Genomic DNA, 20,793 nt, shown 5'->3' with positions numbered 1-20,793 from the left:
AAGTTCCTGTTGAATACCCAAAAACCTGGGCATCCCAACAGACATCTGATTGATGAACCAACACCGCCCAGGGCCTTAAGGCGTCATCTCCGTAAGCATTATGAGGAAATACGGCACCTGAGAATACAGCCGTATGAAGCCAAAAAACACAAGCAGGTCCTCTGTGAACTCCAAACAGGCGTCGGACCTCTATCTCACGAATTGCCCGGTGAATCCTGTACTCAAAGAACAATACCATAAACTTGCAGAAGGGGAACGCACACTCCCTAGGGAAACGCGAGTCACTCTAGCTCAACTTCGATCTGGATACTGTTACAGGTTAAACTCTTACCTATTCAGAATCAACCCCGACATACAAAATGTATGCCCTGCTTGCAATGTGTCCCCACATGACACCAACCAACTCTTCAACTGTAATATGGAACTAACGTCTATAACACCCCTATCATTATGGTCCACCCCTGCTGAAACAGCAAGTTTCCTTGAACTCCAGTTAGAGGATATTGATAACAATTTGTGATCGGTCACACCTATTGGATGGGGCGAAGCACTGTTACAACAACAACAACAGGACATGTTTCTGAATTTCACTTCGTCATTAGCTAGCTTCTAGAGAACTGAGTATTGAACTCGAATCTCCAACATTCATACTATTTTAGCAGTATGAATAGTAAGAGCCTTTTTGCTGTGGACGGAAGTATGAACCTTTGGACTGTGCTTATCAATCCCCTGAATCCCGAGTCGTTCCGCTACATAGAACCGGCTGCCATGGGAAGCGTCGATACACACCTCTGGTACACACCACTTGTGCTGATGTTTGAGAATATATCCCAGTGGTTTTAGTGCTGGTAAGAAATACAACTTGACAAGCATTTTCTCATGGCCCAATATTTCTGAAGCCATTTAGCATCTGTATTAATTAGCGAGACATGCTGTTGTTGTTGTTGTTGTAGCAGTGCTTCGCCCCACCTAACATCCGCGACCGATCACAATTTGTCATCAATATCCTCTAACGGGAGTCCAAGGAAACTTGCTGTTTCAACAGGGGTGGACCATAATGAAAGGGGTGTTAGAGGCGTTGGTACCACATTACAATTAAAGAGATGGTTGGTGTCATGTGGGGACACGTTGCAAGCGGGGCATACATTTTGTATGTCGGGGTTGATTCTGGATAGGTAAGAGTTTAACCTGTTACAGTATCCAGAACGAAGTTGAGCAAAAGTGACACGCGACAGTCGATAGCGTAGTGCCATCGACGTGGATGTTCAAAATGGTCGACAAAACAAAGGGAGGTAGCCGTTTATTCTGTTGCAAAGCTCATCGATCTGTGGGCCCGGGCCTGTGGCCATTATTTGGCAGTCATCGGCGTAACTCCTTCCGGTGGCGAAGGTAGTTTTGATATGTAAAAATTAAACAAAAGTGGGGATAGGACACCACCTTGGGGCACCCCTTGTTTAATTCTTCTTGGTTTTGATGTTTCGTTTCTGAAATGCACCGATGCCTGTCGACCACCCAGATAATTTGCGGTCCACCTTTTAAGACATGGGGCAAGGGTAGACCCTTCCAAGTCTTGCAGTAACGTGCCATGGTTGACCGTATCAAAAGCTTTTGATAGGTCTAGCGCTACGAGTACTGTTCTATGGTGGGGCTTCTGATTTAAACCACAATTTATCTGGGTGCTTATGGCATTTAGCGCGGTGGTGGTGGCTATGGAGTTTTCTAAAGCCATGCTGATGACAGGCTAGCTGCAAAATGTGCTTTGAAGTAGGGGAGCAAAATGGCTACTGGCGATAGGAGAGATATCGGGCATATGACTCTCCTATGTTAGCTGGTTTCCCAGGCTTTAGTAGCGGGACCACCTTGGCCATTTTCCATTTTTCGGGTATGACAAAGGTGGAAAGAGACAGGTTGAAGACATGTGCTAAATATTTGAAACCTAGGCTTTTAAGCATCGGCATGGCTATGCCGTCTGAGCCCACTGCTTTGGATGGTTTAGCATGACCGATGGCATCCTCAACCTCTTTGGCGGTGATGGTAATTGGTAACGCGCTGATTTTATGTTTATGTGCGTGTCTGTTGGCCCTCCGTCTATTTTTGTCGACCGTAGAATGCATTTTGTATTGTAGGCAGAAAGCGCTCGCGCATTTTTTCGCATCCGACAGAACTTTGTCGCCAAAGGCGATGGAAACTTTGTCATTGTGCCTAGACGGATTCGATAGGGACTTTACAGTGGACCAATGTTTACCTACACCGGCAGAGAGGTTACAACCGCTTAGGTGCTCCTCCCATTTCGCCCGCTCGGGTTGCCGGGATCGGGCTGTCTTATAAGGTCACGTTCTCTCGCTTAACTTGCGGCCTCTGCCGGGAAGTGGGGCCGAATTTCGGGAATTCTACCGGCGGGAATGAAACGAGCCGAGGCGGATTCAATGACCTTGCGGAAAGCACGCTTCCCTTGGCGGGCATCAGTTGGGATAGAAAGGGCAGCAAAGCGGTTGTCTGTAAAGGATTTGTATTCGTCCCACTTTCCTTTTTTAAAGTTAATGAAAGTGCGTTTTTCTGCGACGATGAAGTCGGCGGAACGCTCGAGCGAAATAAGTATAGGCTGGTGGTCGGATGTCAATGGTACCATCGGCTGCCAGTTGACGCAGGTTACGAGTTCTGCGCTCACGATTGAAATATCCGGCGAACTGTGACAGCTTCCTACCATACGTGTGGGGGCGTCTCCGTTTATTGTGCAGAACGTCGTTTCTTCTATTTGATCCGCTAACATCTCACCCCTACTGTCCACCCGCAAGTTTGAATGCCATGGATCGTGATGGGGATTGAAATCGCCTAAGATAACGCGATTGTTTCCAGTGAGTACGCCGCTAATATCAGGGCGGTATCCACTGGGGCAACAGGTGACAGGAGGGATGTAGATGTTGATGATTTCTAGATTTGCATCGCCCGACCGGACAGATAATCCTTGACGTTCTAAGACTGTCCCTGCGGTCGATGTCGGGATCAAATATATGATATTGCACAATGTGGTGTATGATAAACGCGAGCCGCCTCCATTTCCGCTCTCGCGATCTTTTCTGTGGACTTTATACCCAGAACAGGTCTGCAAAGCAGATCTTGATGTGAGTTTAGTCTCTTGAATCGCAGCAATGCGGATGTTGTGCCGCTTCATGAAGTCGACTATCTCCGTGATCTTCCCAGTTAATCCATTACAGTTTAACTGCAGAATTCTGAAGTGCATAGGGGAGACGTCGTCACTCTGGAAGTAAGTGACGGGTGACTACGCCTGGGTTGTGGAAGGCCAGAACGCGATTGCTGTTGTGGCCCTGGGACTAGACGTCCTTGGGTAGGCATTGGGGTACCCGGTGTATTTGGGTATGCGGCCTGGCAACATTGCGCAATGAAACCCGTCGGGGGGTTTCCGTCGCGGAGACTAGAACATCTAGGAAAGTGGCACCGTCCATGGCAGTAGCTGCATTGGGCGGATGTCGCAAACGTATATATTCTGAGCTGGCAAACGGTGGAAAGGGAGGTAGGGACTAAGAGTCTGTTTCCCTGACCTACACAATTGCTGCCGGAAAAGAGGGGGAAGAAAACGGGGGCAGGGGCTGATGCTCGGCATTGCTCCCGACTCTACTACCGAGATTGTAGGTATGAGTGGGAGCAGCCGTGTGCGTTGGTGGCGCCGTGGGGCGCGAGCAACAGCGGGTACTTGTTGCGGCTTGCTGAGCAGCAGGGCTGCTTGGTGGTAGCGGGGGGGGGGGGGGCGCTAAGGCGCAGACTACGGGACGTCCTAGGACGTGAAGAGCAAGGAGCCACAAAGGATTTATAGAAGTTACGTGGACTTCTGGTTTTGGGGTCTAGCCCAGAACAACCTGTCCGATGCAAACATCCCTTACACGAGACACACTGACAAGAGTATGACTATCCTAAAAACATTCTTTTCCGGCAGATGCAGCAAACCCATTTCTCAGGACCGGGGTCAGGAGACGGACCCGGATTGGGTTCGATACCTTCCCGGAGCAAGAGAATATGGAGCAGTCCCGCTGCGAGGAGCTGCTGGGAGGATGAAAATTTGTGGGAGGGACGCAACAAATTAAATGGGGTTACACTGAAATGGCAGTCCTTGGTCGGTAAAAATCCCGAGTCGCTCCGGTACATAGAACCGACGGCCTTGGGAAGCGTTATTTAATCCTAATTGTGTGGAATGTTTTTTAGGCGCGCATAAGACCTTAGTAACAATCCATTTTTACAGTATAGCTTATATTAACAGTACTTCCGCTGTTCACTATTACTATATGAATGTTATCATCTGTATTAATTAGCGAGTCATGCAGATATTGCTTTATACAACTGTTTTATTGATATTCAGAAACATGTCCTAGTAACCATCGCCGTTTGTAAACTTTGCAATTTTTCTCTAATATCAATAACAAAACAATTGTATAAAGCAATATGAGCATGTCTCGCTAATTAATACAGATGATAATCTATATATATAAAAAGAAGTGTACATTTTGATTGTCACTCCATAACTCGAAAACGGATAGAAAGATTGCCATGAAATTTTTAGGAAAGATACAGGAAGGAGAGATGATGGTTAGTTGATTTTGAAATCCCAAATTGGTTTAGCCATTCTTGAGTTATGATTTTTTTTAGAAAAAATTCTAAATTTGAAAATTTGGTATATAAATTTGCCTATATTATTACTTACGATCCTTTTTTCCGGGAAGTTAACCAGAGGACTGGGACTGGGATTAGAACTAGGACCGGGACTAAGTGGGACTGGGACTGGAACAAAATACATACCACCCTCTGGGACAGGCAATAAGGGATGAAGAAGAAAGAGAAGAAGGTGAGAGAAGTAGAAGGATACTGAGAAAGAAATAGAATGAGACGAATATGGAGATAGATGAAGCGAAAAAGACGGAAGGAGGAGTGAATAAAAGGATCAGGAAAAAGTGAAGAGGGGTGGGGGAGGGCAGAGTTAGACGGAAAAAGCTTATTAAAAAATGCAGATAGGCCAAACTTAGGGCAGAACAACGTCTGCCAGGTCTGCTAGTATTGATATAATAGTGAACAGCGGAAGTACTGTTAATAAAAGCAATACTGTAAAAATCCATTGTTACTAAGCCCTTAAACGCGCCTAAAAAAACATTCCACACAATTAGGATCAAATAGCATATATAATTAGTATGTACCTAAATGGTGAATAAAAGGAATAGCAATAAAAAGGCAATACTTACAGACCAATTGCAAAGCGAGCGGCGGGGCGCTCATGTTGTTGTTGTAGAACTGCTTCGCCCCATCCAATAGGTGCGACCGATCACAAATTGTCATCAATGTCCTCTAACGGGAGTCCAAGGAAACTTGCTGTTTCAACGGGGGTGGACCATAATGCAGGGGTGTTAGAGGCAGGTGTTGGATCCACAATACGGTTAAAGATATGGTTGGTGTCATGTGTTTTGTATGTCGGGGCTGATTCTGGAAAGGTAAGAGTTTAACCTCCTCTCTACCTTCCTCCCTTCTCTACCCTCTTTAGGGGGATGCTGAAGCTGATATACGCATGGTCGGAGAACGATGGTCTATCAAGAACCATCCAATCATACCTTGATATATCACATTCGGAGCTCAATGTAAATCCAAAACATTGCTGGATGTTGGACCAATGTATGTAAGGACATTTCCCCTGTTGGCTATCTGCAAATTGGTTTGCAGGATGTAACAAAATAGAGATTCGCCTCTCTCGTTCGTATCTGCTCCTCCCCACGCATTGTGGTGCGCCCTGTGCGCGGTTCGTCCTGCAATATCCCCTTGCACTCCATCGGTGGAACCTCCGCAGCATGGGCCACGTAGCAGGATACCAGGATAAATGCCTGCTTATTCTTTTGCTCAACGGCCACCACTACGAGGTACTCAGTAGTGTAATTAGGCAGCATATATGCAGCTGTTTCCTTACCATTACTACAGCTCGCACCCGTCCTTCCGTTTGCGCGTAGTAAACGCCAAATCCGCGCGCGCAAGTCCAGAAACCTTTCCTCCCGATGAGAGCTACGGCTTCTGGATCAGCGCCACGTCAAACCAACCCTCGTCAAGGGTTAGGAGGAGTTCGCTCGACGCCACTTCACCGTGTTGGAGGTTTATCTGTAGGACTCGCAGCACCATTGGGCTGTTTGTTCCCCTCCAGCACCTTCTTCGTGTCGTCGTCGTCCTCCCCTTTCTCTTTTGGTTTAGAGTATTCGAGGCCCCCATTCAGCCTCTCGTAACTGTTGTGCCGGGTGTACCTCTGTGCGACTCGCAGCATCATTTGGCTTCTACCGTGTTATGATTTTTATCTTCGGGACTTCTTTTCCTGAGTCGCATGTAAATTTTGCCTGTACCAAAGGACATTTTTCCAAGCTGCGTGTACAATATATCCTCTGCCTGCTTATTTATTTGGAAGATGTAGAACTGACCTTCCTCCATAGGCCGAGATACAGTAAGTACCTTCCAAACCTGTGTCGGTATGTTCGGATATTCTGATTCTGCAGGTCGCAGTGTATCCTCCGACTTCAGAACGCATGGCAACCATACCTTAACTTTTGGTACCGTGGGGATTTGCACTTTATCCACCACCTCAAACCGCGCGTTCGTGCCTTGCCTTTAGAGGTTTGGAACCACTTCCTCCAGCCAACGCAAGCTCGCGATGTTGTCGCACGTTATCACATATCACACCATTATACCACCCCCGGTTGGAAGGGGCTTACTTGGTTGTTCCCGCATCATCTTAAGCATTAAGCTAACAAGCTCCCTTTCTACAGATCTCCACCTTTCATTAGTCATCTGTTCGAAAGGACTGCTCCGATCAACCAGCGCCACAGTCAGTGACTGCTTTGCCACATCACTCATCTTCTCGGGAAAAGCCGGAGTCTTAGTGTTATCTCCCCTTGGCACCTCCGAGAAGGCCGGAGTCTTAGCGTTAACTCCCTTTATTACCTCCGAGAGAGACGGAGTCTTGGCGTTATCTCCCTTTGGCTTATCTCCTACTTCGGAAGTTGAAACTTCCCTCTGACTCGCAGCTTTCGAGGTAGTTGCTACCTCGCTATTGGGGCCCATCTTTCTTACAGCTTTGGGCCTACTTGTCTTGTCTATGCGACTGCCCTGCCTCGCGGTTTTGGGACTGGGTCCTTTCTGCTTCTTGAAATCAGGCTTGTCGCCTTCCACCGAACGTTGCCTCTTCATTCTGCCATTCGACGCTTCTTCCTCGTACCGGTTTCAGAACCGAGGGTTTCTCGCAGCAAACCTTTTGAACTGCCTTCGACCTACATACTTCTACCGCCTCATGGGCGCATTTCAAGCGCTCGATCTCCACTTCTGTTGAGTCGACCACTGCTCCCAGGCGTTGGACAATTTTTAGTGCTGCACGGAACTGCGATTGAGATCTTTTACTTCCTCTGCTACGTACCCTTCTCCACTCTTCTACTCCGTTTTCATTTGTGTGCTTTTCCAACACAGAGTTCATTGAATGAGCACTACTCTCGCTCCCCGACGCATCGCTTAATCCGTTTTGTCGTCCTTGGCTTGCATCTCAGTCCTCTTATCATCGTCCTTATTACAATTAGGTAATGAGTCGTTCATCTTGGTCGTACGACCACCTGCCCGACAAGGCGAGCTCAACGGTCCAGCATTATATACGGGGAAAGAACCGTCCGCCACAGACTGCGCCATATTCTCCTACCCCAGGAAGGTATCGAACCCAATCTGGGGTCAGTACCTGATCTCGGTCCAGAGAAATTGTTTTTCTGTGTGTTTCGAAAAAGGATCTTTTTAGGGCTTTGACACTCTTGCCAGTGTGTCACGTGTAAGGGATGGTAACATCACCCGCGACAGGTATGCCTGTCTCAAAAGGCGACTAAAATACCAAACTGATTCAAGGGGTTGTGTAGCGAAACCCTTTAAAGGGGTTGCCAGCGAAATTTATAGCTTCTCTAAGTCGCGGTTAATCTAACTTTTACTGCAGAATTTTGAAACGCATTTCAATGTAAATCTAAGCAGCATTGTGTCACATTTTAATAAGAACTGTGGCTTTCTTTGGATTTCCAATGGCATTGAATAGAACTTTATAAAAAACATTTTATTTGTTTGCAAACTCTCTCCTCTTCCAGGGATCCACAAGAGCTTTTCCACCTCATCATCCACTCATCCCAGTGGACTATCAACTAACTGGACAGCCTGTTTTAGTAGGCGGTACAATGGGCACTTGTAGTTATGTGCTTACTGGCACGGAGAAAGGAATGCATGAGACATTCGGATCAACTTGCCACGGCGCAGTAAGTTTAAGAAATTTTAAGTTAATTTCAATATCTAAGTGACTGCATTCTCACAGGGCCGTGCCTTATCACGTGCTAAATCCCGACGAAATCTAGATTATCAAGATGTTCTAGAAAGGTTAGAGGAAATGGGTATTGCTATTCGCGTGGCATCACCCAAGCTAGTTATGGAAGAAGCTCCCGAATCCTATAAAGATGTAACCGACGTCGTTGATACTTGCCATGCAGCTGGAATTAGCAAAAAATGCATAAAACTGCGACCTATTGCTGTTATAAAAGGTTAAGTATGATATCTGAAATCCAGTATATATATACTAGCTTATACCCGTGGGTTTCACTCTACGTTGCTATAAAAAATATGGAAAATAAATAAAACACCTTTAAAATACTTCTTGTTTCACATTTACAAGCGATAATATATATACTTATTATTTGTCTTAACATTTTCTGATGAATAGTTAAATACTGTAATTAGCTCCAAAACTAAATAATGTAATTATATATATATTTTTTTAAATTTAATGAAACCAAATTCTGGACTGGAATCCGACCAGAAAAGGAAAATATCTAAGAAAATTCAAAAAAAAAAAAAAAAATATAAAGCAAATAATTTTCGTAGGTATTGCAACGAAATTAGGGAAACTCCGCTTATTTTACACCTTCTACTAACGTTCGTATCGCTAAATTGTTGAATAAATAACTCCAATATTCAATAATCCAAAAATGTCTTTATTAGACTACTTTGAAAATACTTCACAATAACACTTATACTTCGCAACTGATAGCGTGCTTAAATCAAACTGATTACGGATTACTCAGCTTCTGCTGCTTCTATACTCTCTGCCCAAATATCTAGACGTTTCTTCTTTTAGAATCCTTTACCTGGTCACCAGCCATATGCGCGTGAATTTGTAGTCTGTAACCATATGCGTGCGTATATGTGAGCGAAGAAGTAGCTGATGATGGCATACGTTTGTGAGTATCTCTCTGCTGCTTGTGTGTATGTGTGTACATGATGATTAATTTGTTTACGTACATACAAGTGTGGCAGCTTGCTTTATTGTTGTTGTGGCTTTATTTACTTAGTATCAGATTAGTGATGTGAGTATCACTTAGTGTTACTAATATTCGTCACAGTATTTTGTATGGAACGAACAAAGTGACGTTAGCTACTATGCTTATAACTGAAGAGCGCCTATACTGATGTCGATGAGTCACTCCAATTGTTCCTGATTATGACCAAGAGACCGACTCAGTCAAAAAAAAATATCATAAATTAGAGAACGTACTAAAAGGAAAGTTCAAAGTTGTGGCAGTTCTCATTCCGAGAATTTCAACGCACTGATTTCAATTTCTGTTCCCATCAATAGCACGCGTGCAAATATTCCGCCATTCCTGCGGTATGCCATTCGAGTTAAGCGAATCCAAGTTTCAATTCTCCTAGCTTTCATCATAACAATCAATAAATCATAGAACCAATCGTTGAGTGTGGTCTGAATATGGGAAATTAATGTTTTTCACACGGTCAACTATATTTCTCATGTTCTTGTGTCGGAAAATCATTCTCTTTGATCGTTTTCCAACCTAACAACAGAGTGAAAAATATCGTTTATAACATGCATATTGCTTCATTATGCAAAAAATTACAAAATCGACACGGCCGCAACCCATTATGAACCGTTTCAACAAAAATCATCAATTCGATTAGAAAATTGACAACAGATTGTCTGCTATTTGAAATGACTGCCGATTGTTATACTTTTCAAATTAACTAATTATTGAAGAGCTCTTTCGTATACAATATTTTTTGTTTTGCCCTGAATTGTGGTGTATATAAAAAGAGCTGATGGCTTACCTACACGTGAACATGCTACATATAATTGACCGTGGGAGAAGCATGGCTATTCAAAATAAATACCACACAATGCCAATGATTGTCCTTGTGCTTTGTTTATGGTCATGGCAAACGCATTGGAAATTGCAATCGTTTAAACTGAAAAGGCAGATCTGATGGAATCATTTGAATCCGCGGAATCAATACATGCTCTTCAAAATTTCCTGTCAAAATCGTTGCCCCAATGAGGTTAGTTGTAACCCTTTTGACTGCTTGTCTGGTCCCATTACACAATCGAGGTGGATTTATGTTTGGAAGCATAATAATGGGAGCACCTACTTTAAATTGCAAACAATGAGGTGGCAATCCTGTTAAATCTAAATAATTCAAAAATTCCGTCGTATAATTCACAGCTTCGTCTTGATTTATAACAGTGTCAACTTATTTATATGTAACAACTTCACCAGGAATATGAGTTAAAATATCGAGATTCAATTCATCAGCGGTCTTATTTTTCGCAGCAATTATAGCTCTTTCAGCTAACCACTTACTATTTGTATAGTTGTGACCTATGTTTGGAAAAACACTTGAAATCAATTGCTGTTCTGTTCGTGCGAAATTATAGTAGTTATCGGGCAAAGTGATTAAGCCAGTAGAATGATCAATAGCCATATGTCCATTTCCTATTGCCAGTAATTGCCTAGAAAATATATGGGCTAATGGGTCATTTTGTATTTGAACTCGCACATTTGTAGTCAAATTGAGTGTTCGTACGTGCCTCCATAAATTTGATGACTTTAAGCAGGCTTTTACCTCATCTGCTAGTGTTGAACGGGGAATCACAGGCAATGTCTGGCGGAAATCTCCGGCCAATAATATCAAAGCGCCACCAAATATTGCTTGACTGCTACGTAAATCTTGCAAGGTCCTGTCCAACGCTTCCAATGATTTCTTATGCTCCATTGTACATTCATCCCAGACTATCAATTTACATTCTTGCAAAACTTTCCCATTCCCGAATTTTTTGATATCTTGCACGTGGGATTTTCATTAGCATTGATATCACGGGGTAATTTGAGTGCTGAGTGGCCTGTGCGACCACCATCTAACAACGTAGCAGCTATCCCAGATGATGCGAGTGCTAATGCTATGTTGCGCCGAGACCTGCCAATAGCAGGGAAATCAAAAAAGTTTTTCCTGTGCCTCCAGGGGCGTCTAAGAAAAATATTCCGCCTGTTTGCCTTTGCACAGTTTCAATAATGATGTCATAGGCATGCCTTTGCTCTCGATTCAATTTCGGCAAATTGATATTTATTAATGTTTTCAAGTCATTTAACTTATATTGTCGTTCGCATTGCATCTTTTGATTAATTGTATGACGCATTGGTCGATTTAGTGCTGGCAAACCCAATTGTGACAATGTTTTGTTTGCAATTAACAAACACCTTTCTTCAATGATTACCAATGCCTCATTATACATTTCAAACGTAACCGCCAATTTTTGATTTCCTGCAATATCACGCATTCGATTCAATATATCTTCAGTCATAGGGATAGGGAATTACCAGATCCCATTTGTATGGGAGGTGCGACGCCCCCTTTTCCGATTTCAAAAAAAGTACATAAATTGCTTGCTAATACTGAGACAAATTTGATGCCTCGTTATTCTAAAAGCTTTACTTCAAACAATAAAAGCTTTCGCATTCATTTCGATTAAGTAAGCTTTTCACTATGTTTTTTTCTCTCCTGTCACGGTGTTGCGACATTAATACAGAAAATCAGCTGAAAAAGCTAGAACCTTATTCTCGCTCTCAAGTTCACAAAATATAGTAAAACTGTTATTCATTTGACAGTGAAAGCTCACAAGACTACAAAAAAACCAATTAAACTTGCAAATTTTATTCCAATAAACAACAACAAATTATTTTTGAAAAAGTTCAGCACCAAAAAACTCACAATTCTAAGCTTTGGTACAGCTTTACAGCAAGAAACAGCAAATTTATACGGCTTCAAAAACGACTACCAATCTAAAGAAGAAACTCAGTAATTATCAATTATAAGAACCATGCGGGGTCATGTGCCAGACCTGTGTGTAAGTTTGGTTAAAATCCGTCCACGCGTTTGAGCGTCAAGCGGCGACAGGAAAAAAAGTGTTTACTTTTTATAATATTATGACGAATATTAGCAACACTAAGGGATACTATCTGGGCGACCACCATGGTGTGATGGTAGCGTGCTCCGCCTACCACACCGTATGCCCTGGGTTCACACCCCGGGCAGAGCAACATCAAAATTTTAGAAATAAGGTTTTTCAATTAGAAGAAAATTTTTCTAAGCGACAGTGTTTGACAAGTGCTCCGGGTGTATTTCTGCCATGAAAAGCTCTCAGTGAAAACAGATCTGCCTTGCAGATGCCGTTCGGAGTCGGCATAAAACAAGTGGCCAATTTGTAGGGAAAATCAAGAGGAGTACCACGAAAATTGGAAGAGAAGTTCGGCCTTAGATCTCTTCGGAGGTTATTGCGCCTTACATTTATTTTTTTTTTAAGGGATACTATCATCTCTAAGCCGATACTAAGCAGTCACTTGTATGTACATAAACAAATCAATCATGTATACACATATGTACATACCAGCAGCGGAGAGATACTCACAAAAGTATGCAATCAGAAAAGTAGTTCTCACATATACACCCGCATATGGCTATGCGAGAGACTATAAACTACAATTAAGCATCAATATAAATGTTTAGTGAGAGTCAAAAAGGTAAAATACATGGAGCGCAAAATCACCGCTAATATGAGAGATAGTAAAGCAATGTGGAACCATCTCAAAAATTGTATAAGTATGTCGAAGACTAGAAATACCATAAATAAAATCTCAATTGACGACACAATTTACACAGCTGAGCGTGAAATTGCTCAATCGTTAAACATTTATTTTATAGACAGCATCACAGAAATCAATTCAAAAATAGAAGTTGTTGATAGGGAGTTTCCCACAGGCCAAACAATTACAAACAGTTTTAAATTTGTTGAAATAGATACAGATGAAATAATAAGAATTGGCAGAAGTCTTAAATATAAAATAGGCGGAAATAATCTTCTAGCGGAAGGAGTCATAAAAGATGCGATAATATATTGTGGGTTTTTTTACATGCAAATAATCAACCAGAGTTTGAAAAATGGGGTGTTTCCAGACTTATGGAAAACTTCTACAGTTGTGCCAATAGAGAAAGTGGCGAATACAATTAGAGCCGATGAGATGAGGCCCATAAACACATTACCGAATGAGGAAAAAATACTCGAACGAGTGGTAAAAAAGCAATTAGTGCAATATCTAGAATCTAAACAAATATTAATATTAAACAATCTGGCTTTAGGAGAAAGCACTCTTACGAAAGTGCTCTAAATCTAGTCATTGCCCGTTGGAAAGAAGAGCTGCATTGCAATAAATACATCATAGCTGTTTTCTTGGATCTCAAACGAGCGTTTGAGACAATAGATAAAAACTTGCTTCTAAAAAAGCTACTTAATATAGGTATAAGTGGTACTGAACTGGAATGGTTCGAAAGCTTCACAAAGAGTCGTAAACAAAGAACTGACGAACCAACGTCAGTATCTGAAGATAAGAACATTAAGATTGGACTGCCACAAGGATCAGTATTAGCGCCTATATTATTTAATATATATATAAATGATATCTCAAATTGTATAAAGTATTGTGATATCAATCTTTTCGCGGATGATACATTAATAATGATAAGCGGTGGAAATGTGAGCGAGATGGCTGCAAAGCTACAATATGATTTGGATGAAATGTATAAGTGGCTGTGTTTGAACAAACTTAAACTTAACATAAGCAAAACAAAATTGATGGTCATATCCAGAAGAAATTTCGATGTAAATGACCTTAATAGCATAAATATAAACCATCAAACTATAGAAAGAGTATCAAGTATTAAATATCTGCATATTAAAATCGATGAAAAATTAAGTTTTAATGATCATGTCGATTACACCGTCAGCAAAATTGCAACAAAGGTATATTTTATGCAACGCACTTGCAAATTTCTAAAGATGTCAGGGGTGGGTGTTCCCCGCGTTGGGCTGACAGGCCGGTTTCTTCCCCGCAAAAATTAGATGGACCGCTCGTATGTGTGCCCATGCAGTACAAATCTTTTATAGTCGAATGATGCGCTTTTAGGTGTAAGCAACAAGCGACTGATGACCTTGTAGTACAAGTGTCGATGTTCACGCGAAAGCGTAGAATATATTTCGACAAAAGTTTTTTTTTTGTTCGAGGAGTATATCAGGTGTTAGCGTTGGCATCGTTACGCCCATATAACGCTAACAAGATGGTCCATTCTGTTGGCTTCTGTTGGTTCTGATGGTTAGTTTCACGTAAACGTGATCGTGCACCTTGTAATACTGCACGTTGGTGGCTCAGGTCATTAAGCACCTGCGTATCCAGCGCTTCAGTTTCCAATGCAGCACGATAGCTATCGGTTAAGCGCGTACCTGTCCGTTCTATAAGCTCAGAGTATCCAAAAGACGTTGTCACTGATCCTGATCGTTACCAATGGAAACATCATCATAATAGTCGACATCACTGCCGCCATCACCACCACTTAACTCTAGTATGGTCATATGTTGCTTCTGCTGTGCTTCCTTAGCGCTGCGGTAATCGTTTTGTAAACGCTTTAACTCTACCTGGGCACAGCTGACCTTATTTTGGAAGCTTGAGCGCATTGTTGTATCTAAATCGCGTATTTCCAAAGTCATTTGTTCTAAAAGTTCGTGCGCTTCTGCAAGACTGCCATCTATTTTAGCGCTAAGATTACGGCGTTCCACACCCTTTAACTGCTTTAACTGTGCAATTTCAGAAGTAGTTTCCGCAATTAGTACAGCATATTGCTGTTCGTATTGCTCGAGCAATAACATTTTTCGTATTTTGATTGTTAATTTATATTTTGCAAAACCTTGGTTAATTGATGGTATTATTTTTTTTTGCTTGGTTTGTTTTGCTTGCGTGGCGGACAGCAAAACAAACAGAACTTAACGAAAAGATAGAGCTTTTGGATAGGGTTGCCGGACGTAGCATAAAGACTTGTATAGAGACAGATTGCAGCAACAAAAAAATTGATATACCGGAACCGCAAACGATTAGCGGATAAGGAATAGAGAGATTAACGTTAGGCGAGTAGGGCGAAGAAAGAAGATATAAAAGGGGGTGACACAGGTTAAAATGAAGACAGTTTGAAGTGTTAAAGTTCTGGCATACCACTGCCTCCACGCCACGGTGTAATAAAGTTTGTGCCTGTGGTAAAATTTCGTTGTGCGTTTTTTAAAGTAATAAATTTAAAATATAAATTTTTGTGGTTCCGGCCAACAAGGAGGTTCCGGTAAGGAAGACGAGGATAAGAGTTCCAGGGCAGCAGATTGAAGGTGAGCAGAGTTAGATAGCTTAGTGAAGTAGGAGTATGTGCGTACATATGTATATATGTACATATATGAGTACATAGAGGTAAATGTAGGGCTAATAGTAATTTTATAATAATTTCTTTTGCTTAAATGGGGGTAATCGGTAATTTTTTTTGTACATAAATTTTTTTTATAGTTTTGTCGCGGTTCTAAGCGAAATTTTTGCGCAAAAATCAAAATAATTTTAATCAAAATTAAAATCTTGATGCCTGTAGATTCAAATTGTCCTGCCTATAAAAAACTTTTTTCTAAAAATTTAATTTTTAATCTCCTGAAAATTTATTGTCCATCTAATTTAATAGCTCAATAATTTAACTATTTGCTAAATTAAAAACTCTGGTAGATTAGTTAAATGAAATAAATAGGGATCCTGTATATAGGACGTTGGGAATAATTGGCTTAAATTTTTGATATGCGCACACATCGGTACGTACATATATACGCACGTAGGAAGGTAGTCACCTTAATTTACGAAATCCTGACATTTTGGCTTAATCCGGTGTGTCATAGGAAAGACAATTAGTGGCGATTCGAGAAGAGTGACTGGAGTGACGACAGTGTTGTTGTTGTAAATCGAACAGTGCGGCGACGTGTAAGTCCCAAAATAAATATTTTTTTGAGTTAGTCGGTTTTGTGATAAAATCTTATTGTTTTATAGTGTGCCCGGAAATTTTGGCGTGGAGGGACTAGTAACAACTCGCCGTAAGTCGTTATTTCTAACTTACCTTTTTTATATATATACGTATGTCCAGTTACATAATTTTTATGCACCCGATGAGCCCAAAAACAAATTAGAGGACCTAGGAAAGACGTCCCGTTTAACGCTTCCCAAGGCAGTCGGTTCTATGTACCGGAGCGACTCGGGATTTTTCCCGACCAAGGACTGTCATTTCAGTGTGACCCCATTTAATTTGTTTCGTCCCTTCCACAAATTGTCATCTTCCCAGCAGCTCCTTGCAGCAGGACTGCTACATATTCTCTTACTCCGGGAAGGTATCGAACCCAATCCGGGTCCGTCTCCTGACCCCGGTCCTGAGAAATGGTTTTGCTGCATTTGCCAGAAAAGAATCTTTTTAGGACGGTCATACTCTGTTCAGTGTGTCTCGTGCAAGGGATGGTTGCATCAGACAGGTTGTTCTGGGCTTGATCCCAAAACCCGACGTCCACGTAACTTTTATAAATCTTTTGTGGCTCCTTGCTGCTCACGCCCAAGGGCGTCCCGTAGTCTACGCCTAAGCGTATCCCCACTACCTTCCAGCAGCTTCGCTGCTCAGCAAGCCACAACAAGTACCCGCTGCTGCTCGCGCCCCACGGCGCCAACAACTCAAACAGCTGATACCACTCATAACTACTACCTTCGTAGTAGAGCTGGTAGCAATGCTGAGCATCAGCCCCTGCCCCCGTCTTCTTCACCCCCCCCTCTTTTCTGGCAGCAATCGTGCAGGTCAGGGAAACAGACTCTTAGTTCCTGCCTCCGTTTGCACCGTCTGCCAGCACAGAATATACAGGTTTGCGACATCCGCTCAATGCAGCTCTTGCCTTGGGTAGTGCCACTTTCCTAGATGTTCTGGTCTCCGCGACGGCAACCCCTCGACGGGTTTCATCGCGCCATGTTGCCAGGTCGCAAACCCAAATCATCCGGGTACCCCAATGCTTGCCCAAGGGCGCCCAGTCCTAAGGCCACAACAGCAATTGCGTCCTGGCCTTCCACAACCTAGGCGTAGTCACCCCTCACTTACCCCTAGAGTGGCGGCGTCACCCCTCATGCACTTCAGAATTCTGCAGTTCAACTGTAATGGACTAACTGGGAAGATTACGGAGATAGTCGATTTCATGAAGCGGCACAACATCCGCATTGCTGCGATTCAAGAGACTAAACTCACAGCAAGATTTGCATTGCAGACCTGCTCTGGTTATAATGTCCACAGGAAAGACCGCGAGAGTGGAAATGGAGGCGGCCTCGCGTTTATTATACACCACTCTGTGCAATATCATATATTTGATCCTGGCATCGACCACAGTGACAATGTCTTAGAACGTCAAGGCCTATCTGTCCGGTCAGGCGATGCAAATCTAGAAATCATCAACATCTACATCCCTCCTGTCACCTGTTGCACCAGTGGATACCGCCCTAATATCGAGGCCTTACTCACTGGCAACAATCGCATTATCTTAGGCGATTTCAATGCCCATCACGACCTATGGCATTCAAACTTGCGGGCGGACAGTAGGGGTGAGATGTTGGCGGATCAAATAGACGAAACGACGTTCTGCACAATAAACGGAGACGCCCCCACACGTATGGTAGGAAGCTGTCATAGCTCGCCAGATATCTCAATCGTGAGCGCAGAACTCGTAAACTGCGTCAACTGGCAGCCGATGGTAACATTGGCATCCGACCACCTGCCCATACTTGTTTCGTTCGAGCGTACCGCCGACTTCATCGTCACCGAAAAACGCACTTTCATAAACTTCAAAAAAGGAAAGTGGGAAGAATACAAATCTGCAACAGACAACAGCTTTGCTGCCCTTCCTATCCCGACTGATGCCCGCCAAGGGGAGCGTGCCTTCCGAAAGGTCATTGAATCCGCCTCGGCACATTTCATTCCCGCCGGGAGAATTCCCGAAATCCGGCCCCACTTCCCGGCGGAGGCCGCGAGCTTAGCGAGGGAACGCGACCTTATAAGACAGCTTGATCCAGGCGACCCCCAAATAAGGGATATAAACCAACGCATCAGATTGCTTGTGGACGAACACAAGCGGGCGAAATGGGAAGAGCACCTAAGAGGTTGTAACCTCTCTACCGGTGTAGGTAAACTTTGGTCCACCGTAAAGTCCCTATCGAATCCGACTAAGCACAAAGACAAAGTTTCCATCGCCTTTGGCGATAAGGTGCTGTCGGATGCGAAAAAATGCGCGAGCGCTTTCTGCCGACAATATATAATGCATCCTACGGTCGACAAAGATAGACGGAGAGCCAACAGACACGCACATAAACACAAACTCAGCGCGTCACCAATTACCATCACCGCTAGAGAGGTTGAGGACGCCATTGGTCGCGCTAAACCATCCAAAGCAGTGGGCCCAGACGGCATAGCCATGCCGATGCTTAAAAACCTAGGGAAAGAGGGTTTCAAATATTTAGCGCATGTCTTCAACCTGTCTCTTTCCACCTTTGTCATACCCGAGAAATGGAAAATGGCCAAGGTGGTCCCGCTACTAAAGCCTGGGAAACCAGCTAACGTAGGTGAGTCATATCGTCCGATATCTCTCCTATCGCCAGTGGCAAAGACGCTTGAAGCCAATTTGCTCCCTTATTTCCAAGCACATTTGCAGCTAGCCCCTCATCAGCATGGCTTCAGAAAACTCCATAGCACTACCTCCGCGCTAAATGTCATTAGCACCCAGATAAATTGCGGTTTGAATCAATATCCCCACAATAGAACAGTACTCGTAGCGTTAGACCTATCAAAAGCTTTTGATACGGTCAACCATGGCTCGTTACTGCAAGACCTGGAAGGGTCTACCCTTCCCCCATGTCTTAAAAGGTGGACTGCAAATTATCTGGGTGGTCGGCAGGCATCGGTGCAATTCAGAAACATAACATCAAAACAAAGGAGAATTAAACAAGGGGTGCCACAGGGTGGTGTCCTATCCCCGCTTTTGTTTAATTTCTACATATCTAAGCTACCTTCACCACCGGAAGGAGTCACAATCGTTTCCTACGCCGATGACTGCACAATAATAGCTACAGGCCCAGGCCCAAAGATCGATGAGCTATGCAATAAAATAAACGGCTGTCTCCCTGATCTCTCCAGTTTTTTCGCCTCGCGAAACCTGGCATTGTCACCGACTAAATCTTCCGCGAGCTTATTTACAACATGGACGCCCCAAATGTCGACCATATTGAACATCCACGTCGATGGCACTACGCTACCGACTGTCCTACACCCCAAAATCTTGGGTGTGACGTTTGATCAGGATCTACATTTTGGTGCGCACGCAACCGCAATTGTTCCAAGAATTCAGAGCCGTAATAAAATCCTCAAATCCCTTGCTGGCAGTACCTGGGGAAAAGATAAAGAAACGCTCTTGACCACATACAAAGCAGTTAGCCAGCCGATTACCTGCTACGCGTCACCCATATGGTCGCCAAGCCTAAAAACCACCCACTGGAAGAAACTACAGGCCTGCCAAAATACTGCTCTTAGAATCGCCACGGGCTGTCTTCTTATGTCCCCAGAACACCATCTGCATAATGAGGCGAGAATACTCCCCATCAGGGAGAGAAATGAGATGCTGACCGAACAGTTTCTGTTGAATACCCAGAAACCTGGGCATCCCAACAGACATCTGATTGACGAACCAGCACCGCCTAGGGGCCTAAGGAGTCATCTCCGTAAGCATTTTGAGGAAATACGGCACCTGAGAACCCAGCCGTATGAAGCGGAAAAACACAAGCAGGTCCTTGGTGAACTCCATAGACAGGCGTCGGACCTTTATGTCGGGAATTGCCCCGTGAATCCAGTACTTGAAGAAAAATATCCAGAACTCGCAGAAGAGGAACGCATACTCCCCAGGGAAACGCGTGTCACTCTTGCTCAACTTCGTTCTGGATACTGTAACAGGTTAAACTCTTACCTATCCAGAATCAACCCCGACATACAAAATGTATGCCCTGCTTGCAATGTGTCCCCACATGACACCAACCATCTCTTTAATTGTAATGTGGAACCAACGCCTCTAACACCCCTTTCCTTATGGTCCACCCCTGTTGAAACGGCAAGTTTCCTTGGACTCCCGTTAGAGGATATTGATGACAATTTGTGATCGGTCGCGGCTATTAGGTGGGGCGAGCATTGCTACAACAACAACAACAACAACAACACGTCCCGTTTAAATATATATGTGGTTACATATACATATTTGTTTAATGCACTAAGGCAGGAGAATACCGTTAAAGGTAGGCTTCGTGATTTTTGCCAGAAACCCAAAGCGATCTTTGTTTTAACAATCTTTCTGAACACCTATTTTGTTTTCTGGTGTGCCTACGACACAGAGATCAAAATTTTGAATTTCTCTACATATACCGTTTTGCTGTAATAGCCAATCTCCAAATCGAAAATTAATATTTTTGCGCTTATCCGGTTTCGCGTGAGGCTCCAATA

At 43.4% G+C, this 20,793-nt stretch overlaps 2 protein-coding genes across 2 annotated transcripts in view; one reads left to right on the top strand and one right to left on the bottom strand.

The window, feature by feature from the left end:
* The window catches only part of RtcB (RtcB RNA ligase), a 40,987-nt gene extending 32,292 nt beyond the window's left edge, over positions 1-8,695 (top strand). Inside the window, exons 4-5 of the mRNA XM_067765948.1 lie at positions 8,145-8,309; positions 8,366-8,695. Of these exons, the coding sequence (XP_067622049.1) occupies positions 8,145-8,309; positions 8,366-8,593 (393 nt within the window). The 3' untranslated portion in view covers positions 8,594-8,695. The remainder of the gene's footprint in view (positions 1-8,144; positions 8,310-8,365) is intronic.
* Positions 8,696-14,453: 5,758 nt separating this feature from the next.
* On the bottom strand, positions 14,454-15,121 carry LOC137241544 (vesicle transport through interaction with t-SNAREs homolog 1A-like). The gene is given in 2 exon segments (XM_067769133.1): positions 14,454-14,686; positions 14,689-15,121. Coding segments are annotated over 2 exon segments (630 nt in total). The 5' UTR covers positions 15,086-15,121.
* Positions 15,122-20,793: the final 5,672 nt, after the last annotated feature.

Source organism: Eurosta solidaginis, chromosome 2, assembly GCF_040869045.1.
Source record: "Eurosta solidaginis isolate ZX-2024a chromosome 2, ASM4086904v1, whole genome shotgun sequence".
Taxonomy (NCBI): Eukaryota; Metazoa; Arthropoda; class Insecta; order Diptera; family Tephritidae; genus Eurosta; species Eurosta solidaginis.
Note: the sequence above shows the minus strand (reverse complement) of the source record. Positions and strands in the feature narration are given on the sequence as shown.